This window comes from Lepidochelys kempii, chromosome 5, assembly GCF_965140265.1.
Source record: "Lepidochelys kempii isolate rLepKem1 chromosome 5, rLepKem1.hap2, whole genome shotgun sequence".
NCBI lineage: Eukaryota > Metazoa > Chordata > Testudines > Cheloniidae > Lepidochelys > Lepidochelys kempii.
In genome coordinates, this window is record NC_133260.1 from 5,503,919 (window position 1) to 5,531,014 (window position 27,096).

Consider the following 27,096-nt stretch of genomic DNA (forward strand, 5'->3'; position numbering starts at 1 on the left):
AGTTATTCACTGGTATCCCTTGTTTTCAGTCTTAACTTGTCTAAATTTCAATTTCCAGCCATTGGATCATGCTATACCTTTCTCTGCTAGACTGAAGAGCCCATTATTAAACATTTGTTCCTCCTGTAGGTAACTTCTCAACTGTAATCAAGTCACTCCTTAGCTTTCTCTGAATGCAAGGTAAAGGAAATTAGCCTTGCACTGGGAGTGAAAGGTGGTCAGTTTCTGGAAGAGTTCATTCCAGTCTCTGACCACTACTGGAGAAAGTTCCCTCTCCTGCACAGACAAGCTTTATTCTTATTGTCTATTGTCCAAAGGAATACCTTGGTCCAAGGCTTTTTGTTCAAGTCACTGTACAGATGTTAATCCATCTTCAGCACCCCTAAGACATTAATAAATATCCCCATTTTTACAGATTGATATGATTTGCCCACTCTTCTGTTTGCCCTAGGCCACACAGGAACCAGAGCCATAATTAGAACTCAGGATCTCTTGACTTCAAACTGTGTGTGCCCTTCTCCAGACACTCTGCCTTAATTGTAAGAAGAGTTGGGCCTAACACTAGTGTGTCCCTGTTGCATAGGGGACACACATCTTAGCACCATAGCTATACTGACCTAATCACCAGCTGAGACGCAGCTAGATGACAGAAAAATGCTCCTGTTGATCTAGCTGCCAATGCTTGAGGAAGTGGTGTTCCTACAGCGATAGGAAAACCCACTGTAGGCTGAGTCTATACTACAAGGTCATGCTGACATAGCTACGGTGATGTAGCTACATGGCGATAGTCCCTGTAGCGAAGACATGGTCTAGGATAGTGCCTATAAGATTCTCAAGGAAGTAGGATGAGGGGAAGTGGCTTGAGATATTCTACCCTCACTAAACCAGCAAAGCTCATTTGACTTAAGTGTGTACCTTAAGTACTGGCCCAGAGGGTCACCAATGAGAAATACTACCAAATATCTGGTTTCAGAGTAACAGCCGTGTTAGTCTGTATTCGCAAAAAGAAAAGGAGGACTTGTGGCACCTTAGAGACTAACCAATTTATTAGAGCATAAGCTTTCGTGAGCTACAGCTCACTTCTTCAGATGCATATCGTGGAAACTGCAGCAGGCTTTATATATACACAGAGAATATGAAACAATACCTATTCCCACCCCACTGTCCTGCTGGTAATAGCTTTTCTAAAGTGATTTAGATTTGTGCTGGAAATCACTTTAGAAAAGCTATTACCAGCAGGACAGTGGGGTGGGAATAGGTATTGTTTCATATTCTCTGTGTATATATAAAGCCTGCTGCAGTTTCCACGATATGCATCTGAAGAAGTGAGCTGTAGCTCACGAAAGCTTATGCTCTAATAAATTGGTTAGTCTCTAAGGTGCCACAAGTACTCCTTTTCTTTTTACCAAATATCTGGTTATTCTCACCTGCCTGGTGGTGTATGGTAAGAACGTCAACAAAATTAATGTTTCTAGTGGTCTAAGTCTTCTCTACATTTTCAAAAGGGACATGAAGAACAGCTACTCTAGGAGTGAAAGAATTAAATCCTTCTTGAAGATACTCTAGATCCCACAGTGGAAGTACACTGCCAACTAATGACTAGGCAGCAGGGATTACAGAGATAGTTTATATTGTCAGAAGACTTCCTTACGTGAGTTTCAAGTCTGCTGCCTATTAATTTCATTGGATGACCCCTAGTTTGTGTGTTACGTGAAGGGGTAAATAACACTTTCCTATTCACTGTCTCCACACCATTCATGATGTTATACACCTATCACAGCCTCACTTAGTTGTCTCTTTTCTAAAATAAGCAGTCCCAGGTCTTTAATCTCTCCTCATACAGAAGCTGTTCCATACCCATAATGATTTCTGCTGCTCTTCTCAGTACTTTTTTCAATTCTAATATATCTTTTTTGAGATGGGATGGCCAGAACTGCACGCAGTATTCAAGATGTGATCATATCATGGATTATATATTTTTGGTCTTACCTATCCTTTTCCTAATGGATCCCAACACTGTTAGCTTTTTTGACTGCTGCTGCACATTGATCAGATGTTTTCAGAGAAATATCCAGGATGAGTCCAAGGTCTTTCTTAGTGATAACAGCTAATTTAGACCCCCATCATTTTATATATGTAGTTGGGATTATAAATCACTGGTTCATTACAATGCCGTTTTCAGCCAAGACCATTCTACTTCAGCACCTTGCAGACTGTGGCTTGCTAGCCTATTCTAAGGGCTTGTCTCCACTTACCGGGGGACCCATGCACAGCAATCGATCCACTGGGGGTTGATTTAGCAGGTCTACCCGCTAAATCGACCACCGATCTCTCTCCTGTCAACTCTGGTACTCCACCAGAACGAGAAGCATAAGGTAAATCGACTGGAGTTTTTTTCCTGTTGACCCAGCACAGTGCAGACACCGCAATAAGTCAACCTAAGGTTATTCACTTAGCTGGAGTTGCGGAAATTAGGTCGACTTAGCCTCATAATGTAGACCTGCCCTAAGGGTCAGGAACCTTCCTTATCTCCTCTTTGCCAAAGCATTTGGTTAGACAACAGCTCTTTCTAATGATAAATTAACAAAACCAAAATTAGTCAGAGCTTAAAATCATGATCTAGGAGACAATCTTCTGAAAGCTAATTGTAAGTGAAGAAACTGTTGAGGAATAGAGAGACAGCTCTATGCCCTCAGTATCAGAACAGCAAAAGTGCCATCACTTGGCTACTTAAGCTATCAAGGCAGAAACTCTCCTATATAGTGTCATTGTTTGACTCTTTCCAAAAATTAGACTTCCCTCCAATAGGCTGGGACCTCAATACACTTTACCAACAAAAATAGAAAAGAAAAAAATCAAGGGATAGAGCAAGATCTGAAATAGGGGAATCACTGTTCAGTAATAAGTAACACTGTAAACACTGTATACTTCCACTTTGATACTTTTCTAAAAACATAATGCAGATTAGAGAGAGTTACTTTTAACTTATCTTTTGGTTGTGAATAAGACAGAAACAAACACAGCATAAAGCTTTACTCTAAGTTCTTAAATCACAGCAAGAATTCTTTCCACTGTGTAGCTAAATAGTTATTACCATTGATTGCATGGTTCACCATTGTACATAAAGCAAGTGTCATTTAGAGGCATATTGTGGCATGGAGCACTATAAACTCAAGAGAGGCTATACAGCGTTAGGATTTTCAAAGAGTAGATTACACTACAGAATTACTTTGGTATAACTAGGATACTCAGGGGTTTGAAAAATCCACATTCCTGAGCAATCTAGTTATACCAAACTAAGCGCAATGTCAGCAGGAGAGCTCCTGTCAATACAGCTACCACCTCTGTGAGAGGTGGATTAACTACACCAATGGAGAGTTCTCTGCTGCAGGCATACAGCATCTTCCTTAAAGTGCTACAGTTGTGCAGATGCAGCTTTTTAAACATAGACCTGCCCAAAGAAAGGAAAGCGTTGGTTAGCCTGGAGTGCTTTTGGCAACTCGTGACTCATTCAGCTTTGGGCACCAAGGGGAAATACCTGGCAACCATCTGCTTAGGACAACAGGATTGCCAAATACTGAAAAGCAGGGGAGAAAGCAGGAAAAGGCCCAAGGTATAAGCAGAGAGCATAAGCCACTGGCATCAAAATTCCAGCCCATAGGCTGGGTCCCCCTGCTTGATTTAGTCTGTCACCAGGACTAGATAGAAGGCCACAGAAATGCCTTTTAAAGAGGATATTTCTACCCTTTTTGGTTGCACAATCCCTCAGGACAAATCTCAAATGTTAGTAAATGAGTTTGCAGACAAATCCTGAAAGATGGGTCTTTTCTACTTCTGGTATCTCAGTGGAGTATTTACTCTAAAGTAGAATGGTAGTTTAGGACAGTGTGGGTTTGGAAAGGCTAGTCTAAATTTGAGACAGCAAGTTTATTCTCTGAGCAAATTTTAACAATGATACGTCACCACACAGAGTGGAAATCTCAACAAGGCAGCACAGTATCTGAGCACACTGCACTCCAGTAACTAACTAGAAGATTATTTTTCCAATTTAAGATACTTATTTCTGTCAGATTCAGATGAGCCATTTTTAGAGATTGTTGCCAAGCCAGTTGTCCCATTTCCTTCGAAGGCCGGAAGACAGGCTATGGTCCGGCTGGACATATTGACCACAAGAGAACTTTCATAAGGTCTACATTTGTGGAGTCAGTGGTTCTGTATTTTATTACCTGACATTCTGGGTGGGGTTCCACCTTTCGGATGGCAGTTCTCCACTTTGCGGGTCATCTACAGGTGGGTGAAGAATTGAAATACATACATCTCCATTCTGCAAGACAGAGGTGAAAGATTCAGTAAACATTAGCAGTATTATTGCACTAACAATTTGGAACACCACGCTTGAGGACTGGTTGACCAAGAGCTTTCAGCCACTTGGTAGTTCCTGGGCAATTTCACCCAAGGAAAGATCAAAATATTTATTAAACAGTAAAGTATGGCAAACCTGTGCAGTTGTACAGGGTCATGAACACCACCAAGTTCTTCTTTAGCCATTTTACATATTTCAAGTGGAGGCCTTTGTGCATAAAGACAACGTAAATTTGCAGTTTGCGTAAACTGGATCAGCATTCACGTTGCATTCCCCGTCAGTACCCGACCCAAGCCGGGGAAGCTAACGATCTAACCAGCGGACCAAATTTGGTGATGAATCCTGGTCACATGCCACCTGAGGCACGCTGCGCATATGCTAAGAAGTAGACTAATGAACAACAGGGTGGATACTTTTAAAAAAAGTAAGAGGAATCTAATTTAGTGTAAAGGTTATATTTAGTTGCAAGTGAAAATATTTTAATGGCTACCAACCAATGAGAATCAACCTCTCTTTAGGAAAATACAGTAGAATCTCACAACACCATAGTTACGAACTGACCAGTCAACCACACACCTCATTAGGAACCAGAAGTATGCAATCAGGCAACAGCAGAGAGGGAAAAAACCACCAAATACAGTGAACTACTAGAAAAAGAAAAGGGGAAAGTTTAAAAAAAGATTTGACAAGGTAAGGAAACTGTTTCTGTGCTTATTTAATTTAAATTAAGATGGTTAAAAGCAGGATTTTTCTTCTGCGTAATAAAGTTTCAAAGCTGTATTAAGTCAATGTTCAGCTGTAAACTTTTGAAAGAATAACCGTAACGTTTTGTTCAGAGTTACAAACGTTCTTCATTCCTGAAGTGTTCGTAACTGAGGGTCTACTATAACTTAAAAAAAACAAATGCAAAACAAGATTAAGACTGATTTAAATCAAAGTTTCCTGCTTACTGATTTAAATCATGGATTAAAACCACTCATTAAGTGATCTGATTTAAAACAATCCACCCTGCTACACAACACTGCAATTTCTATTCAAGATGTTTAACCATTTTGAATTGCTGCAGTCTTTAAAGAAAGACAGAAGGTAACAAATACCAAAAGTCACGCAAGTCCCCCAAAAATCTACAGTTTATAAGGCGACTGATATAAAAATAGTCAACTGCAGTCACAGGGAATCCCAGGCATGACAAGAAGTTTTATGTAGCTCCAAATGGCTACCGAAATATCCAGCTAAATCACTGAATCCCTATGAGAACAAAGTGGCCTCCTCATAAACTTACATTACTTTGCTTCCTTTTGAGAGAATAAAACATGAGGGGACTACCGAGAATTTTAGGAAGTATAAAATGGCATTATTCTCTCGGTTAGCGAAAACTCCAGAGGGATTACAATATGAAACTTTTGAAAGTACAGGTTAAGATCTCAGATCACCACAACTAGAAGTCACACACCTGCAAAAGAAGTCTGTAAACATGAGACCATTCACATTTGCTCCCTCATCCAAGCTGGCTCACTTCTTGTCATGAGGAACTGAACACCACTCCCATACTGAAGTGCTCAGCTGAGTTTGGCATTCTATCCTAACTCAAGGAATCACAGCACTGCTCCTCATTGGGAGCAGAGTAAACTGACCAGATAGCATGATGCACTCCTAAATGGGCTCTGGCACCATGCAGAGGAGAGAAACAGAAGAGATGCTCTCAGAGGGTTACACAGGCTCCCTCCCAGCATCCCAGAGGAAGAAAGAGCTACTTTCGCAGCACATAATTACACCCTTACAGGCATATAGTCCTTTTAATCTATGGCCCAACTCCAAATGATACAAATAGGAACTATGCATGGATTTAAAGCTTTATATTGCCCTGTGGTTTGTGATCTCTTCTATGGGACAGACTGAACACTGATTCATTATGGACCACCACAGTCCTGTGGCATACCACAAAGATGAACTCACACTGTAGTGGCATTATTCAGTGGAGGCAAAGCCTATTAAATATGATTAGATGGAACATCAATTTTTTTGGCTTTTCCTCAAAAAATGAGAAGGAAGTTTGTTACTTAATTTCATTTCTGATTCTCAGATTAACTCAAGGAAAAGCCCAGTTTTTTGCCACCCTCAGTAATGTTCCCTGTTCGCCTAACCGCCCCCTCCTTTGGCATGAAACACGTTACAAGTGGATTTAGGCAGATAAAAATAAACATTTTAAATTAAGTTTGAAATTATGACAACCTGCATTAAGACCCTGATTTACTAAATATTTTTAAACGTAAACTACTTTAAACAATCCATGTTTGTTACCACGTTTTAAAGACAAAGTGAGACAACTGAACTGGTGGAAGTCACTGGCTACGCACCTGAGACCAGAAACCAAGTGCTAAACCACTGTTTGACAGCAGTAGTCTCTTCTGCAGCTGCTGAAAGAATACTTGCTTCATTTCAGTTTATTCGATTAGTTTAGGTTCAAATACTAGTTCATTCAAAAAATTTAAGAAAAACTAGGAGTTGGGAAAAAAACAAAACAAAACAAAACAAAACAAACAAGAAAGCTGGTTTTCCTCTTCCAAACTATCATTAAAAACTAGGTGTGAGATCTACTAATTTTAAGATCTTGAAGGACATGGTAAGCAGAAACAATCAATCAGCCAGCTCAATTCATTAACTACAGCTAGTACTTCACTTGCTTAATAAAAATCAGTTTTAAAGCAAAGCATGTTTTGATAAACTTTCTGAAAATGTTTGTGCATCCAGCATATTTAAGAAACTTTAGTAACAACAAGTTTTAAATTTTAAAATGCTGTTTTTGTGCATTTTTAGTTTCCAAATACAGCTTTACAAATCAAATTTTAAAAATTTACTAAAAACACACAATCACCTTTTTCTATTATAAAAATTAAGAATCTGAGTAAAGTAAGCTATGTAAAATTGCTTAAATCAATCAATACGTGTATTCTCCCAGCTAGCAAAGAGCAGCACCAAATGTAGCATTAAGGCTATCTTTAGTTGCCTAGCAACATCTTTTAATGGTTACCAACCAATGAAAAAAAATCGGCCTCTCTTTAGGGAAAAGAAGATAACTACAAACCAAGATTAAAACAGATTTAAATAAAAGTTTCCTGCTTCCTTGTTTAAATCATGACTGAAATTGGTCACTTAAATCACTTGGCTTTAGAAATCAATCCACCCTGCACAGACATAAATGCATTCCTGGATCTGAACTTAAACAACTTGGGCTCTCACGGATTCTAATCAGGTTGGCAGAGCACTCAGGTCAGGGACCTTGGCTGTGGAACTCCCATTCAGAAATGTTTGCCAATATGCCTTGGTGGCAGTCACTGATCTTTTCAGCCTCACTGGGGGCTTCTTCTTAGCATCTAGAGGCTCAGATGCTCACCTAAAAACTGGTAGAACTTGGTTGTTAGATATTTTCCGCTTTTGGTCAGGGAAGTAATGCCTTGTGGCTGTTTTAGTCACTTTAGAGCAGGGGTTCTCAAACTGGGGGTCGGGACCCCTCGGGGGTCATGAGGTTATTACATGGGGGGGCGGGAATCACAAGCAGTCAACCTCCACCCCACCCCACTTTGCCTCCAGCATTTATAATGGTGTTAAAGTGTTTTTAATTTATATGGCGGGGGGTCACACTCAGAGGCTGCTATGTGAAAGGGGTCACCAGTACAAAAGTTTGAGAGCCACTGCTTTGGAGCTACTAGAGAAAGCCAGCAGAGCTGAGTACAGGAGGGAATGCCACATATGAGAAGTTAGTTCCTCAGCAGTAGATTTTATTTTGTATAATGGAAAGTGTCCCCATGGCTTGGACAGTCCCTCCCTATTACAGCAATGTTTTCCCAAGTAAATGTAAGCTTCTAGATGTTGTATTAATCCTATGGCCCACAAGGGTTTGATTAGTGTTTTCTATTGTTTATGTAGTTTCAGCTCTGAAGTCTTGTGTCAGAGTGCAGTGCTGCTGTAGTTCAACAAAGCGAGTCTGAACTCAGCAAAAAGCCTCCAGAGTGATTGAGTGAGCTGGTCTAACCCACAAGTCGTACTCAGACTAGCAACTATTTGGTGAAACAGAAGAGTGGGAAAGGAGAAGTTCTTCTTTCCAGCACTCAAAAGTGGTGGGAAGTTTAACACATCACATACATTCAGCTTCACGCTTTAGACAGAGGAGAGGGAGTTCAGAGAACAAAAGTGAATAGGGGCCCGTATGGATTAAGAGATTTTAAACCCATTTAAATGATAAATTATTTGAAACCTGTAAACAGAGGATGGAAAGGACCTGAGGATTGCGTAATGGGGTATAATTAAAATAACTGAATGTAATACAAGGGAAAAATTAGACTGAATATTAGAAAAAAACTTCCTGAGAGTTAGTTGTATTAAACAGACTTATTTAAACTTATTTCTCATGGCAAATTGAAGCCGCATTGCTTGGGGCATTAGAAATTGGACTTAAACATAGCATTGTCAAGATTGTGGACTAGATGGCCTAACAGAAGCTCAATATAGAAAATAGCTATTATTCCTAGCAGGGTGTAACTGAATTAAGGTTTACTTTTAGGTCTTCCTCACACTACTGTAATCAGAACTCTGTCTCTGACACCTCCCCACGTGCGTTCGTCAGCAACAACTGAATATTTGGTTCCTTTTGTCTGCGTACCTGGATTCAGTCCACTCTTGATAGCAGCATGCATTCACATGCAACTGTAAGTGTCCCAGTTTCTCCTCATGTTAAATCAATTAGTCTTGCAGTACACACAACTGCCAGCAAATTGAACTACTACTTCAGATTCTTTTGATTTCAGGAAGCTTCATAGTCCTTAGTTACACATATATGCAAGCTGTGAAAGTAAAAACTTTTTTCTCAAACAATGACCTCCAAAAACAAGAACACAGAGTTTTAGGCTAGTTTCTTCCTTCAGTTATAGGAATGCCATTTCCTCCTCCCCCCCCCCCCCCTCAACTACTGGGGAAAGATCCTTCTACTTCAACCCAAGAAGGGTTTAAAAAAAACTTTGGGGATTCAGATAACTGAACAGGCACATCCTCACATGCCCAAGTAATGCCCTCACTTCCTGCATGAAGATTTGGGGATTGTGAATCCACAGCTAAACCCACTCCCTATTCAGTATGGATTAGTTTTTATTAGGCCTGTCGATTAATTTCAGTTAACTCTCGCGATTAACTCAAAAAAATTGTGATTAATCAGTTTTAACTGCGCTGTTAAACAATAGAATACCAATTGAAATTTATTACATATTTTGGATGTTCTTCTACATTTTCAAATATTTTGATTTCAATTACAACACAGAATACAAAGTAGACAGTGCTCATGTTGTATTTTTTCATTACTGTACTGTAAAAATGTTAAACAAAAGGAATAGTATTTTTCAATTCACCTCATGCAAGTACTGAAGTGCAATCTCTTTAGCATGAAAGTGCAACTTACAAATGTAAGTTTTTTGTTACATAACTGCACTCAAAAACCAATATAAAAACTTCAGAACCTACAAATCCACTAAGTCCTACTTCTTGTTCAGCCAATCACTAAGACAAACAAGTTTGTTTACATATACAGGATAATGCTGCCCACTTCTTATTTACAGTGTCACCAGAAAGCGAGAACAGGCGTTTGCATGGCAGGCTTTTGTAGTTGGCATTGCAAGGTATTTACGTGCCAGATTTGCTAAACTTTCATATGCCTCTTCATGCTTCGGCCACCATTCCAGAGGACATGGTTCCACACTGATGACGCTCATTAAAAAAAAATGTGTCAATTAAATTTGTGACTGAACTCCTTGGGGAAGAATTATATGTCTGCTGCTTTGTTTTACCCGCATTCTGCCATATATTTCATGTTACAGCAGTCTCAGATGATGACCAGCATGTTTGTTTTAAGAACACTTTCACTGCAGACTTGACAAAACACAAAGAAGGTACCAATGTGAGATTTCTAAAGATAGCTACAGTACTTGACCCAAAGTTTAAGAATTTGAAGTGCCTTCCAAAATCTGAGAGGGAGGAGGAGTGGAGCCTGCTTTCAGAAGTCTTAAAAGAGCAACTCTGATGTGGAAACTACAGAACCTGAACCACCAAAAAAGAAAAATCAACCTTCTGCTTTTGGCATCTGACACTGCTTTGGATTATCATCAAGCAGAACGCATCATCAGCATGGACACATGTCCTCTGGAATGGTGGTTGAAGATGAAGGGACATAGGAGGATGAGGGGAGATATGATTGCTCTCTATAAATATATCAGAGGGATAAATACCGGAGAGGGAGAGGAATTATTTAAACTCAGTACCAATGTGAACACAAGAACAAATGGATATAAATTGGCCACCAGGAAATTTAGACTAGAAATTAGACGAAGGTTTCTAACCATCAGAGGAGTGAAGTTTTGGAATAGCCTTCCAAGGGAAGCAGTGGGGGCAAAAGATCTATCTGGCTTTAAGATTAAACTCAATAAGTTTATGGAGGAGATGGTATGATGGGATAACATGGTTTTGGTAATTAAATATTCATGGTAAATAGGCCCAACGGCCTGTGATGGGATATTAGATGGGGTGGGATCTGAGTTACCCAGGAAAGAATTTTCCGTAGTATCTGGCTGATGAATCTTGCCCATATGCTCAGGGTTTAGCTGATCGCCATATTTGGGGTCGGGAAGGAATTTTCCTCCAGGGCAGATTGGAAGAGGCCCTGGAGGTTTTTCGCCTTCCTCTGTAGCATGGGGCATGGGTCACTTGCTGGAGGATTCTCTGCTCCTTGAAGTCTTTAAACCACGATTTGAGGACTTCAATAGCACAGACATAGGTGAGAGGTTTTTTGCAGGAGTGGTGGGTGAAATTCTGTGGCCTGCGTTGTGTAGGAGGTCAGACTAGATGATCATAATAGTCCCTTCTGACTTAAATATCTATGAATCTATGAATCTTTACCGCAACTAGCACATAAATATCTTGCAGCACTGGCTACAACAGTGCCATGCAAACACCTGTTCTCACTTTCAGGTCATATTGTAAACAAGAAGCGGGCAGAACTGTCTCCTGCAAATGTAAACAAACATGTTCAGACAAACAAGAAGTAGGACGGAGTGGACTTATAGGCTCTAAAGTTTTACATAGTTTTATTTTTGAATGCAATTTTTTTTACGTAATTCTACTTTTGTAAGTTCAACTGTCATGATAAAGAGATTGCACTACAGTACTTGTATTAGGTTTGAAAAATACTATTTCTTTTGTTTTTTTACAGTGAAAATATTTTTAATCAAAAATATAAAGTGACTACTGTACATTTTGTATTCTGTGTTGTAATTGAAATCAATATATTTGAAAATGTAGAAAACATCCAAATATATTTAAATAAATGGTGTTCTATTGTTAACACAATTAATTACAATTATATTTTTAATTGCTTGACAGACCTAATTTTTAATTGGTCTTAGAGATCACAAAATCCAGTGCTGTTGAAGCAGAGCTCTGAGAAAGATATTTTAAAAACTTGAAACAGGAGATAAAACAAGAGGAGGAGGCAAAAGTTGGAAGATTTTCCAAATGACACAATAAGGATACCAATCACCATGTACTATCTGAACCCAGGATAGTCCTTTGCATAAGAAAGCAGCCCCCCTCCTCAGCATCAAGAAATTTAATATGGAGTATAATCTTATTTGCCAGTGCAGATTTGGAAAAGCCACCAGTCAAACAGTTAAGACTAAGCCATCAGCTCAATAACTAACCTCCAGTCTAGAGAGGTTACTGAGAAAACAACGTTTAAGACCATTTGTTCAGGATTGGTCATTCAGGAGCAGCACAATGTACTTCAATGTTGGAGTAAGGGCATCTAAGTCCAAGACTTGGGCTGGAGTCCTCATTCCTTAAGAGATCGAAGAAGTGCGCTCAGACCCTGGGAAGGAATGCCTCCCTCATTTTCCATTGAGCCCATTAAGCAGAAGCAGAAGTGAATATCATTCATCCTAGGAAAGCCTGTATTAAGGCCACTGTTGAAAGAAGGGAGGGTTTACAAGGGCGGTGGATGCAGTATCCTCTGAGTGCATTTATTTCTCATGAGAAAGGACAAGCAAAACAAAAAATTAAGAACAGAAATTTTGTTAAGAATAGTCAAAGGTGAAAAGGTTCCCCAGGGATTTGTCTGGACTCCTCCACTAAAGGCCAATCTACAGTTTCAGAATAGGCTCTGAACTTCCAAACAAGACTTCAGAAGTTAGGTACTTCTGTGACATGCACACAGTGTCAAACATAGAATGATGCTGCAAGGTCTCCAGTGGCAAAGGCTTTACAGACTAAAATGCTCGAAGAAAAAAGTACAGGTCATAAAAAGAAGGAAGATAAACAGTTTCCAAAAGAATCCAGAAATCCACACTAGGTGTCACATTTGTTTGCACTGACGAAGTGCTGGACCTGCCTAGAGCTGCTTCTGGGATAGGTCTCATGATGCCTGATGCAGACTTCTAAATTCCTTAACCCAAGACCAATAATTAATTAAGACTGACATGGTACCTGAAAGATCATCAGGAAGTGTGACATACTGAAACTAGAGAGGGCCTTTTTACTAACTGCTGAAGAGGTTAGATCGACCATTGTAATTATATCACAAAATGATCTACAATGCTGTTAGTGATGAAGAGTAAGGATTTTTTTGGGGAGCAAGGGAGAACATAACTGGAGGGAAGAGCATTCACATTTAGTTAAACGTGAGGCAAGCTTTCCCCATACATTTGAAAATCTCATCTCTCTAGCTTGGGGTTGTATACTGTGTAAGTCCCAATAGTTGCCTATTTATTGCTTTAATATAAAAGGAAAAACAGCTTCAAAATAAGCTATTTAATTTTAATCTAAAGTTCACTGTCCATCAAATTTCTGACCAAACTGTCAGATAAAAAGTTGATTGGAGAAATTGTCAGTCATTAGTAAGATCCCAAATGAATCTGGATGGAAAAAAAGCTGGTAACTGCCAACATTCCAAGCAACAACAGAACTTCACAACTGTGGTAAATCTGAGGCAGTTACAACTGCAGTTATCTGCAAGGGTTGAACACCACTCTCTGAATTAGAGTGCTTACCAGAATACAAAGCCTTATGTTATAACAGCTAGAACGTGGCTTAATTGTGACTAAAGACAAGCAAACGTTGAATGCATTACATAAGTATCAAAACTAAAACCATGTCTCTAGTACACCTGAAGAGAAAAAGCACCACTAAAAGTATCTTACCTCATAAATGTTGGGGTGCCACATTTTGGTCAGGAATCTGAACGTAGGCGGTGAATATGGATAGTCGATAGGAAATTTAATGTGAGCCTGCAACAAATAAAATTAATCTCAGTTTTCATGTAACAGAATGCATGGAAACCAGCAAACTAATCCATGTTAGTCTTTCACACTGGAAGGTTTGGGGGCCAAAGTGATTTCAGTCTAAAGGAAACAAAGTTGATCATTTTTTGTTAGTGCTTTAATGGACATTAGGCACCTGACAAATCTACAAAGTTTAGCTCCATTATTGGGTCTCGTGCACAGACTGGTACTTGAACAGGAGAAATTGAAGATCAGGACTGAGGTTCATTGGACTGGCAATCCTTGTAATATAGAGGGAAAGACAAGGAAGCAACTGTCTCAACTTCATGTAGCTCTAACTCGAGTCAAAGTCCCGAGATGTCTTAATTAACTGTTTTAAAAAAAATCACTGACAATTAAAAATCACTGAAGAATTCAGTGGCCAATATTATCAGTTTCCTTTTTTAAAATCTCAAAACAGGTTAAGTTTTTTGGCCCCAGTAGGATGAATTTTCTAGTGTTCCAAGCACATTAGTGGGGCTAATTAAAGAACATTTACATCAATACCTGTGCACTGCACAAACCAATGCATCTGAATAGGCACAAGGAATATTTGTTGGCAGTTTTGAAGGACTTGGTTGGTGGAGGAAGTAGAAATTCTACTTCAAGCAGAGTATTTATACTACACTTGATGCCATGGCATTTGAGCCCTTCACAAATTCAGATATTAGGAGGCTTACATGTCGCAGAGCTGTGTAATCCTGCCACTTAAACCGGAATCTAGATAACAATTTTATGATACTAATGGTGGGTTAGCATGCCCATAGCATTAGATGGGCATCTTTTTAACAAACAAGAAGTAACAAATAGACCTTTAGATGTCAACTAGATAGATTCTAGTTACAGTTAAAACTAGAGGTAGGTACAAACTAGCGTCTTAAAACTCACTCTTAAGGTTTGGTAAGGAGGCGAGGTGCGCTGAAATAAAAACCCATCATGTTTTGCAATTTAGGCTCCTCTAGTTTAAAGCAAAACCAGCACTCTCAGTAGCTTGAATTTTTTAAGCACCTTTACATAGTGTCCACATACAGGTAGACAGCATGTGTTATGGAAGTACAGTAGTGTCAATCCTAAGCAGATGTGGTTTATTTGAATATACACTTAGAAAAATGCTAACTGGATGTTCACAATATAATGCAACAATGATCATCAGTCAGCAGTCTAAGCCCATTCAACTCCTGTTCTGACATTTTATTAGAACAAGAGAGAAAAGTGTTCAAGAGTCCAAATTAAATCCAGAAATAAAAAACCCAGGGTTGAGCTAGATAGAAAGCTTGCTTACAGCTGGTCAGAATAACTATCAGTGGGTAACTTTGCATCTCTTGTTTAACAAAATCTTAACATGCTGCTGGGCATGTCCAAGACAACTTCAGCCTAAGTTTTCTTTGCTTTTTCTGCCTTCAACTTGGAGCCTTACATGTATTTAAATGCAGAGCATTTTAAATTTGAAAACCAGTTTAGACAAGTCTATTTAACTTTGACAGGCACTTTCCCACTGCTATGTTGTATTGTAGTCCATCCAGAGATTACACAGATCCAAAGACAGCACCTTTATATAAACTAGTAAGCAGTTTCTGGGTTGCATGCACAACTGTAGGGTAAACTGGGGGGCTATTTAACCACTGAACTGCTTGTTAAGACACAAACACTGCAGAATTGAACAATCTGAATGCACGGAGTGTACAAAACCAATCCATATACACTGTAGAGCAGTGTTTCTCAAAGTACAGGTTGCGACCCAGTACCGGGTCATAGAATGTCAGGGTTGGAAGGGACCTCAGGAGGTCATCTAGTCCAACCCCCTGCTCAAAAGCAGGACCAATCTCCAATTAAATCATTCCAGCCAGGGCTTTGTCAAGCCTGACCTTAAAAACTTCTAAGGAAGGAGATTCCACCACCTCCCTAGGCAACGTATTCCAGTGTTTCACCACCATCCTAGTGAAAAAGTTTTTCCTAATATCCAACCTAAACCTCCCCCACTGCAACTTGAGACCATTACTCCTTGTCCTGTCCTCTTCTACCACTTAGTCTAGAATAGTCATCCTCTCTGGAACCACCTCTCAGGTAGTTGAAAGCAGCTATCAAATCCCCCCTTTCTTCTCTTCTGCAGACTAAACAATCCCAGTTCCCTCAGCCTCTCCTCATAAGTCATGTGTTCCAGACCCCTAATCATTTTTGTTGCCCTTCGCTGGACTCTCTCCAATTTATCCACATCCTTCTTGTAGTGTGGGGCCCAAAACTGGACACAGTACTCCAGATGAGGTCTCATCAATGTCGAATAGAGGGGGACGATCATGTCCCTCGATCTGCTCGCTATGCCCCTACTTATACATCCCAAAATGCCATTGGCCTTCTTGGCAACAAGGGCACACTACTGACTCATATCCAGCTTCTCGTCCACTGTCACCCCTAGGTCCTTTTCCGCAGAACTGCTGCCTAGCCATTCGGTCCCCAGTCTGCAGCTGTGCATTGGGTTCTTCCGTCCTAAGTGCAGGACCCTGCACTTATCCTTATTGAACCTCATCAGATTTCTTTTGGCCCAATCCTCCAATTTGTCTAGGTCCCTCTGTATCCTATCTCTGCCCTCCAGCGTATCTACCACTCCTCCCAGTTTAGTATCATCCGCAAATTTGCTGAGAGTGCAATCCACACCATCCTCCAGATCATTTATGAAGATACTGAACAAAACCGGCCCCAGGACCGACCCCCGGGGCACTCCACTTGACACCGGCTGCCAACTAGACATGGAGCCATTGATCACTACCCGTTGAGCCCGACAATCTAGCCAACTTTCTACCCACCTTATAGTGCATTCATCCAGCCCATACTTCCTTAACTTGCTGACAAGAATACTGTGGGAGACAGTGTCAAAAGCTTTGCTAAAGTCAAGAAACAATACAACCACTGCTTTCCCTTCATCCACAGAACCAGTAATCTCATCATAGAAGGCGATTAGATTAGTTAGGCATGACCTTCCCTTGGTGAATCCATGCTGACTGTTCCTGATCACTTTCCTCTCATGTAAGTGCTTCAGGATTGATTCTTTGAGGACCTGCTCCATGATTTTTCTGGGGACTGAGGTGAGGCTGACTGGCCTGTAGTTCCCAGGATCCTCCTTCTTCCCTTTTTTAAAGATTGGCACTACATTAGCCTTTTTCCAGTCATCCGGGACTTCCCCCGTTCGCCACGAGTTTTCAAAGATAATGGCTAATGGCTCTGCAATCACAGCCGCCAATTCCTTTAGCACTCTCGGATGCAACTCGTCCGGCCCCATGGACTTGTGCACGTCCAGCTTTTCTAAATAGTCCCTAACCACCTCTTTCTCCACAGAGGGCTGGCCATCTATTCCCCATGTTGTGATGCCCAGCGCAGCAGTCTGGCAGCTGACCTTGTTAGTGAAGACAGGCAAAAAAAGCATTGAGTACATTAGCTTTTTCCACATCCTTTGTCGCTAGGTTGCCTCCCTCATTCAGTAAGGGGCCCAGACTTTCCTTGGCTTTCTTCTTGTTGCCAACATACCTGAAGAAACCCTTCTTGTTACTCTTAACATCTCTCGCTAGCTGCAGCTCCAGGTGCGATTTGGCCCTCCTGATTTCATTCCTACATGCCCGAGCAATATTTTTATACTCTTTCCTGGTCATATGTCCAACCTTCCACTTCTTGTAAGCTTCTTTTTTATGTTTAAGATCCGCTAGGATTTCACCGTTAAGCCAAGCTGGTCGCCTGCCATATTTACTATTCTTTCGACACATCGGGATGGTTTGTCCCTGTAACCTCAACAGGGATTCCTTGAAATACAGCCAGCTCTCCTGGACTCCTTTCCCCTTCAAGTTAGTCCCCCAGGGGATCCTACCCATCCGTTCCCTGAGGGAGTCGAAGTCTGCTTTCCTGAAGTCCAGGGTCCGTATCCTGCTGCTTACGTTTCTTCCCTGTGTCAGGATCCTGAACTCAACCAACTCATGGTCACTGCCTCCCAGATTCCCATCCACTTTTGCTTCCCCTACTAATTCTTCCCGGTTTGTGAGCAGCAGGTCAAGACCTCCCACGCTCCTTACCATAGGCTTCCTAAGGCTAGTGTCTAGTGTTAGTTACACAAAGTGGGTTAAGATGGAATGTATTGCAATATTATGATTTTATGAAAACTAGTCAAAAGATATAATTATGTTGGGTCACAGGCATCAACAATTTTCTTCAACTGGGTCTGAGAAAAAAAGTTTAAAAACCACTGCTGTAGAGTGCCACACAACACTGTTGGGATAGCAGATAAAAAGTATGTGTTAGGGAACCACTTTTTGATGTGTAGGCAATTGATAGATTTAATTTACATCGTAACCAGTCATGTCTTTACAAAAGATCAGAAAGCAACAGAATTTGGAAACAAGCAATTATTTGCTGCTCTGTTTTGTTTAGCTAAATTGAAGTATTGAGTACAGAGATGCTCTAGTGTAGCAACCCAGTTACAGAAATCTGCTTTTCCACTGAATAGCTTGTTAGCACCAGAGGTCAGAATTTCACTGTGCCAGCTGTTCAAGCTGTAGGTCAGAAGGATTAAGTGCACTGGGGAAACCCAGATGATCTAAAAAAATTGGGGAATTTTACAGTGATCACTTTCACCTCTCCTTCTCCTGATCATTAGCTTGAAAAGTGAAACTGAACTCTTAACCAGGACATTCATTAGAGTTTTCACAAACAGGTTTCCAGGTATTACTCAGCATTTTACTTTCTTAACAGAAGTGATCAGTTTAAAGCAGCTTTCCACCAGTTGAGCATTAATATATTTCAATTGAATGGGTGAAGGAGACCAGGAGTTTCAGGGGCAAGCTGCCACATAGCTGGTAAAGACTCACTAATCGTCATAGCTAGGAATCCAGCATCATCAAACTACCATTTAAAATATTTCCAAGATTAAATAAGTCAGAAGACCATATATTAAGGTCATTTTTGAGTGACAGTTTGTTACTTGTGGCAAATAAGTTTATACAACCTCTACTGACCTGCGACGAATGGAGGATATCTGGATACTTTTTACATGACCTACCCTGAACTGGGTTAAGATAGGTTCTACTGTATATATTGTCAGAGTAGCACAGATCTGAGGCAGCATGCCTTTGGTTAAATTAGACCTAACCTCAAGTGGAATTTATTTTTAGAATGAGTACCCAGAAAGCCCCAAGACACAAATCAGGAAAAAACATAAGTTTGATATCCAACATCCCTCCCCTGTGGCCACCCCAGCAAGCTGTTAAGCCATTTTAAGTCTACCTTACACCAACTACAGAAAGTGACCAGGGCAAATCCTAGATTTCAGAGATTTGAACACTTGACCTCCCTCACTATAGCTCTTCGAAACACTTGGGTTTTGCCAGTTCCGAGGCATGTGTTAAGAGATACTAAGGGGTAAATTAAACATCACTATGATACCATGCTTGATAAAATGGGTTGGTTGCAGATTCCATCCTATGTAATTTGACACACAGTCTCTTCAGCTAGATTGCTGACACACCACACTATGCAATTTAAATACATTTGTAGAAGCAAACTCCCTCCCAGAGCCTGCATTCCACACCCCCTGCCGGCCCTGCACCAACCAGAATATAAACCGGACTTTCAATGAAAATCAGAAATGCCAGTTTATAGAGTTTTCCAGTTGAAGTCCTGGATAAAATGGCTTTTACTGTACATTTATTTTTCAAAGAGTTTAAACTAAAAATTTCCAGTCAGTTCTTAAATGTATTCGGAGAGCTAATTAATATGTGTAGAGTGTTGTAATTACCGCTGCTTTGCATTTCTAGAATTGTCAAGTACTTACTCCATCCAAAATATTTACATACCACTGACCCCGCTAGGAACAGTATTAATATGAACAGGTTACTCCATCACAACATTTAAAATTTGTTGGGGGGGGGGGGGAGAAGGGCATGTTTCATGAAAAAAAACAAGTACTCAGAAGGCTACTGAGTTGATTTTCACATGTGCAGAGGACCAGCAGCTTCCACAGCAGTCAACTGGAGCTGCAGTTGCTTGGCACCTCTGAAAAGACCATTTAAAAAAAAAATTACATTCCCTATAATATGTTACGTCTTGCTTTTTATTCCCAACACTCTTTACAAGCTATGAACATGCAGCACCATTGAAACTTAGCTTCCTCTGAGGTGCAGAACAGCAGACAGCCTAACTGAAAAAAATCTTACACTGTTCCAAGTTATGAGGTGGAGTGGGAGTGGGGCAGTTGTGCATGTGCCCTGAATGTATGATGTTCCTTGCTTCTCAGAGTGTGAAGATACTAATGCACAATGAATACCCACTGCCACGCTTACACTAGAAGTAGCATTTAGTAGCTTTCCAAAAGACAATTATTTCTTCATACTACAACTTACCTCATTAGCTACACAGGTTTCTTAACAGGGTGGCATGGAGGGACATGGGCAGGTGGTGGCAGTTTAGAAATATTTTGCCCACTAAGTGGTTTTTATATATATATATATATCAAACTTTTGACTTTCTAGATACTTTCAACTCAACCTCTGCCTCCTAGAAAAGGTACTGAACTCCTGTTTGAAGAGGACTATGTTAAAGGGACCTTGGAACCTTTCAGTTTGCACCCACAGCATCAACAGAGAAGAGTTACAGCACAGCACTTGATCGCACATAGCTATTCACATCCCTGTAGTCCAAACAAGCCCTTAGTCTCCATCTATGTCAACTGTTTTATTGCAAGAAGTAGTCAGTAAAACCCGTTTAAAAAACAAACCTTACTACACAAAGTTATTGCTGTTCAGGTAAGCTCAGGAGAAAGCATAAAACTCAAGCATGTTAGCTTATGCACCTCATACGTAAGATGATCCTTCCTTAGAAGTTTTTAAGGTCAGGCTTGACAAAGCCCTGGCTGGGATGATTTAATTGGGTATGGGTCCTGCTTTTGAGCAGGGGGTTGGACTAGATGACCTCCTGAGGTCCCTTCCAACCCTGATATTCTATGATTCAGGGGTACTGTTGTAACAAATTTATCTCTTTAGTTCAGTGGTTCTCAACCTTTCCCGATTACTGTATCCCTTTCAGAAGTTTGATTTGTCTTGTGTACCCCAAGTTTCATTTCACTTAAAAACAACTTGCCTACAAAATGAGACCTAAAAATACAAAAAACTCACCACACACTATTACTGAAAAATTACTTTTTTTCATTTTTACCATATAATTATAAAATTAATTGAAATAAATAAATATCGTACTTACATGTATAGTATATAGAGCAGTATAAACAAGTCATTGTCTGTATGAAATTTTAGTTTGTCCTGACTTCGCAGGTGCTTTTTAATGTAACCTGTTGTAAAACTAGGCAAGTATCTACATGAGCTAATGTACCCCTGGAAGACCTCTGCATATCCCCAGGGGCACATGTACCCCTGGTTGAGAACTACTACTTTAGGTTTATCACCCAGCGTGCACAACTGTCAACCAATAGTTTGGATTACATCCAATTCCTTCGTGTGTAAAGGACTTAACCACTACTAAGGCCCAAAGTGCCTGTTTACAGAAAGTTATCGCAGCAATCAAATGTTTGTTAATTTTAGATTTTCACTTAAATACACGTATTTGATGTTTCCCAGCAGTTAACTGGAATATTGGCACTGATGATTTCCCTCTTCTGTCCCACAGTATTCTAATGCTATCAGTAACCCAGTCTTTCCACACCAAAACAAAAAAAATTAAAGCAACTTGGTACTCATCCATTTGCCCAGTGCACATTAAAATGCTTTCATCTTCATAAGCGTGGGCAGATTGTGCCAGAGTAACTCAAGGTTTTAAAATAGATGGGAAATTCCCAGCTGGACAACCAAAAGTTTGGGTATTTCAGTTGAGAGAAACTAAGGCAGAGAATCCCCATCAATGATTTATTATGTACTGGCAGAGTCTTCAATAATCTGCGCATATCAGACCATGGGACTAGTTCTCAAATATCAGGTTTCAGAGTAGCAGCCGTGTTAGTCTGTATTCACAAAAAGAAAAGGAGTACTTGTGGCACCTTAGAGACTAACCAATTTATTTGAGCTCATATGAATTTGTTAGTCTCTAAGGTGCCACAAGTACTCCTTTTCTCAAATATCAGTCGCCAAAGTATACATGGTACTTATACAGATACACACTTATTTTTAGCATAGGTAAACAGTGCAGTGACCGCTGAGTATGCCGCAAATAAGCAGGAAACTCAGGCTTCCAACTATACACCTTGTTTACAGCAGCTGCATTCTAAAAGAAAGCCTTCAGCCAAAATGGCTGTATCTGCACGGCACATTCTTAACATGAGGCACAAGGCCAACAGAAGTAGAGGGACTATACAAAACCAGTGCTGTGTTAATTTTAACATCTAATCCCACAAAATGCCTTTTAATGCTGGCTGGTACATCACACCTTTTTAAAACTCACCTAATGGATTTGCTCTTCCACATTAAGCCTGGATTATTGAAATGTTTTCCAGGATGTAGTATTAACCACCACATTTAGTGGAGGTCATCTTAAGTATTAACAGCTCATTTAGCAAGCCAGTCAAGAAGCGAAATCACCTTGATGCTGTCCAACTTCAGAACCTACAAGACCAGCATTACTATTAAAACTAACTAGACGGACTTGCCATTAATACAAAGTAGTGGGTCACACACTTTGTGGCTTGTGTAGGCCAAGCTCACTAAAACACAGCAGGGGCTCCTTGCATCCTTACATTCCAACCAACAAGCTCTCTGTATTGCCACCCTCCAAATCCCCCTCTATTTTAGGGACTGTAAAATTTCCCCACTTCCTCTGATGTTTTGGCTTTTGCCCCTCCATTCTCCCTTAATAGGGTCCTGCCTTCTCCCCACCATACCTGGGGATCTGTCTCCTCCTACCCATTTCCATCTCCCACCACAGCAGGGGTTCTGTTCCCTCCATTCCCACCTTCCCCCATGCCAATGGCTTAGTGTCTCCCCCCAACCCTGGACTGGAAAGGAGGAGTGAATGACTGGTGTCCTATCCCTACAGATCAGGAAGGGCACTAGTAGAGAGGACACTTCATTCCTTCCTCACTTCTTCTGGGTGCCCCTGCTGCCTGAGAATCCACCTCACAGAGCTTTCAGCAGGGAGAACACTGATCTCTCTATCTGGGAGAGAAGTCATCCAGGGCATCACATGCTAAATACTATCAGGACCACAAGCAGAGGGATTGTTATGCCAGAAGGCACTAAATGGCTACCAGACACCAGTCGTTTGATCTAGAGACAACTGCAGAGGTACTTGAAGCAGTGACTGTGCTAAACAGATGACAGCAGCTTCATGTATCGCCCATTTCCCCTAAAAACAATTGCATTCTGCTCATTGATGCCTAGAACATTCCCTGGAATTTTGGAATCGATCCGATGTGACATTCAAAAACTATTGCATTACACACAGAAATGCTGTCAAGTTGAGTGCAACGTCTTTGCAAGCCTCAACAATAAAAAGTTGTTCCAAGTGATGTATGTAGTGAGCTATACACCAACTTTTCACCTCTGGCCCCTAAGTTTCAAGTCCTTATTGAAATCATACCTGAACATGAGTTCCCAGTATAGCACCGACTGCATCCATAATTTACTTCACTTTTCAGACACTTCACGTAAGTACAAGCAGAAAGCACCAAGACAGAGTTCTATTACAGACAGCTTGGCTTTCAGCTATGCATATTAGAAAAAAATAAGTGGTTGAATGAATACAAACAAGACAGCCAAATTAGTTCTGGGAATCCTGAATGAACATGCCCATTGCATAGAACTAGAAAGCAACTACTTAACGCAGGGTATGCACTCCCAAAGATAACCTATAAAGGAAAAAATTGGGTTTGTATCATGTTTTGCTGCTTTATGATTATAAAGGTGGCCTGCAATTCTCAGTCTAATCTGGAAGACTAGAGATCTAGTGAAACAAAACACATCACAGGAAATGAAAATTAAGCTATTGAAAGGATGAAGGAATTTTTAGTCAAAACTATTGGTTTTTGTTTACACACCAAAGAGTTTAACACGTTTGTTGAACCCCTACAACCCTTGTTCTTCTATAATTAACATGAATGAGCTCATGATACATACAAAAACCACCTTGCCTACTGTTCCCCATCCACAAGGTCTGCTAGGAAAACCCATCCGGACACTCTTAGCATCTTCCAGGTAAAAACCCTGTCGAAAAGTGTCCTTTATACATTTTAAAATAATGAATAAACCCTTTTTTGTATAGCATTTTGTAGGTCACTTAACACAAAGTGAACCATTTATATTAAGTTACAAGCTTTTTCAGACTGGAACCATGTTACAGGTTCGCACAGAGCCAAACACAATGGAGCCCTGATTCTGATTAGAGCCTCTAGGAACTATTATAATAGCAACATTAAAATTTACAAATTAAGAGTTTTACTATTATTGTGTTGTAATTTGTAAATTTTACAAGCAAGAAATAGCGTATAGAAAATGCCTACTTTCAGTAAATACTAAGTCTATCTTAAATTCATATTTATGGGCAATTATGGCTTTTGTGGCTGTTAAATACTCAAATGGTTTTGGGCAGTGTTAATATCAACAGGAAATGGACAAATAAGGCAGCAAGCCTACATACTGACCAAGTTCAAAGTTACAGCTGCACAATACTTATGATAATCAGGGTAAAATATAGCCCTTGATAGAAGAATGGAGCACAAGTGATATATATTTCTCATGCATGCGCTGTCTCTAGAGGATCTGTGTAAACTGAGCAACATTTGGTCCTTTCCTCCAAGTGTCATCAACAAGGAATGGGTGAAAATCTGAGCAGTTATTCTGTCATTTCCCGACACTAACTCAGAGAAGGAACAATTTTTTTTAAAATGTTCTCCCTTGTGTGTCAGAGGAGTCAAGCTCAGATATTTTAGCCTTCATGATGTATTACAGCCGTTAATCTTAATTTACAAACTCCTGAGCTAATCAGAAACTTAGTCTAAGGGCAAACCAGTAGAGTGTTTAGGATCTTAAAGCAGCTTTGAATTAAGTCACTTCTAACTTCGAGTGAAATTTTATTAGAGATGGTTCACAGTATTGACCAATTAAATATTGCTACTAGGTATGAATGATAGGATAGCTGATTCAAATGCTGAGTCGACAAGGTTAAACTGCTCTTGAAATACAAGAGGTCAACTTTTGCAGTAAAACTACATCGACTGTGGTAACTCATTGTCAGCATCCTTACATTACATAGGCGTTCAGCCTTAAACACAGCAAATGTATCTTAAAAATATTTTAGTTCTGACAGCTTGCTGTGGAGCTGTTTAAAATGGCAGAAGTATGCTGAAAGCAGAATAATCTACTCCCCTTCACAATAGGCCAACTGCATATTCCTGAAACCATGCCCTTCCCCTACCACGCTATTTATTCTTGTTGCTTTGTCAGCACTGGGATCAGCACATGGCTACCAAGGCCTGTATTAACCAAGCCAACGCTGCAATGCCCATTTTTCAATGCAAAGGCTTACTAGCTCAGCAACATACAATACCAATAAGAACTGGACAAAGCCAGGACCTATTGCAAAGCTGGGCTGGACTAGTGAACTGTTCAGAGAATTATATCCCAGGCTCAAAGCGAGCTATGTTCACATGCACAGTGTTCATAATACCTACTTTTCAGCAGCACCAGCAGAAACAAAGAAAAAACCCTGCAATTAAGCACATGGGAAAGAAAAATGAGTTAGTTATTTGGTTCCTTCTGTATTACAGTGCCTAAGGTTAGTTAGGTTAGTGCCTAACCTACAGGCTCTGCAGCACATGTTCTGCAGTTGGCTTTGAAACCTTAAATGGAAGTTCATTTCACGTAATACAGCTAGTGTCACAGTAGAAATGGTGATTTGTTATAAATTTAGTTCAGCACAGGAAGCCCAGGGAGAGAAATTAAGTTCAACCTTCAATCTGATTTGCAAGCTAGCTTTTATTTAAAAAAAACCCAACACACCCGGATAGTATGATTAGAATTTTTTGCAGGTCAGAATGAAGGTACATGACAAACTATTTGGTGGGAATTACACATGTCTTGCTTTTACTATGTCAATCTCCAAGCATTAGCAACCTTTCAGAAAACAGAAAAGGAGGACTTGTGGCACCTTAGAGACTAACCAATTTATTAGAGCATAAGCTTTCGTGAGCTACAGCTCACTTCTTCAGATGCATATCGTGGAAACTGCCACGATAAATTGGTTAGTCTCTAAGGTGCCACAAGTCCTCCTTTTCTTTTTGTGAATACAGACTAACACGGCTGTTACTCTGAGGCAGTTTCCACGATATGCATCTGAAGAAGTGAGCTGTAGCTCACGAAAGCTTATGCTCTAATAAATTGGTTAGTCTCTAAGGTGCCACAAGTCCTCCTTTTCTTTTTGCGAATACAGACTAACACCGCTGTTACTCTGAAACCTTTCAGAAAACAGACATTTACAGAATGACGACTTGCTCCCCCACCCCATCAACAAAGTAAGGTATCGTTCCCACTCCATCACAAATCTAAAAGAGAACATTTGAAATGCTTGAGTTAAGGTTTAGATTGACCAAAATATTTTGTACTCAGTTAAGACTCAAAGTGACTATTATGGTAATCTAGTATCTGGCATTCTGCATAACTGGCCAGAGGATATCATTAAACTTGGTTCCCACCTGCCCTCCCACACTTGTAAGAATTTAAATCTATTTAATCATTCATTTAGTTTTGAAATTTGACAAGTAGCAGCACCTTTGTTTGGAGCAATCACTGACCCTGAATGCTTCCCCCAAACATATGTAATCTACAAGCCTGCCCATTGCCTTAACTGGTCCTTGGACCCTACCTCTGCTCAAATTCTTCTACATCATGTCTTACTATTTCCTTCCCTTCCTCTAATGGAAATACCTCTTTATGGTCTCCCCAAAGCCTTGTTCTCCAAGCTTCAGGGTGTCAGTTCCAAGTCTTTAGTTCAAGTGAGGGAGAGGACAAAGTACATTTGTGGCCCGTATGTTTTTACGGATGGATACCGAGCATACACACTTCAGAGTTCCCCATCCTCTCCAAAGCCCCAAGACAATCTCACATCATCCATGGATATATCTTTGCTTTGAAAGTTAGGCTTGGCAAATGGAGGTAGGAAGCCTCAAAGAATTTCAAACTCATTTGCATGCTTTGACTGGAGAACTTCCACAAACACTTAAGTGTTGCCAAAAGTGGTGGTAGTTTAGTAGAGTGGTTCTCTTATTCTGACAAAAATATAATTAAGTCTTCAAGGTGATTACACAAGAACTTGGAAGCTGACAAAAAACAGGACAGAGCCCAATAGGCTTTAAACTTATCCTCAGCTATAGGTAGCACAGAATCACAGGACTGGAAAGGACCTCGA

At 40.2% G+C, this 27,096-nt stretch overlaps 1 protein-coding gene across 2 annotated transcripts in view; it reads right to left on the minus strand.

Annotated features, from left to right (window-relative positions):
• Nucleotides 1-27,096, minus strand: part of UBE2R2 (ubiquitin conjugating enzyme E2 R2) — a 98,228-nt gene that overhangs the window by 13,964 nt on the left and 57,168 nt on the right. The window contains exons 2-3 of one of the 2 annotated variants that reach the window (XM_073343399.1): nt 13,597-13,683; nt 4,227-4,324 (exon numbers count right to left, since the gene is read on the minus strand). In XM_073343399.1, coding sequence (XP_073199500.1) covers nt 4,227-4,324; nt 13,597-13,683 — 185 coding nt within the window. The remainder of the gene's footprint in view (nt 1-4,226; nt 4,325-13,596; nt 13,684-27,096) is intronic. The other variant, XM_073343400.1, reaches the window with a different exon arrangement.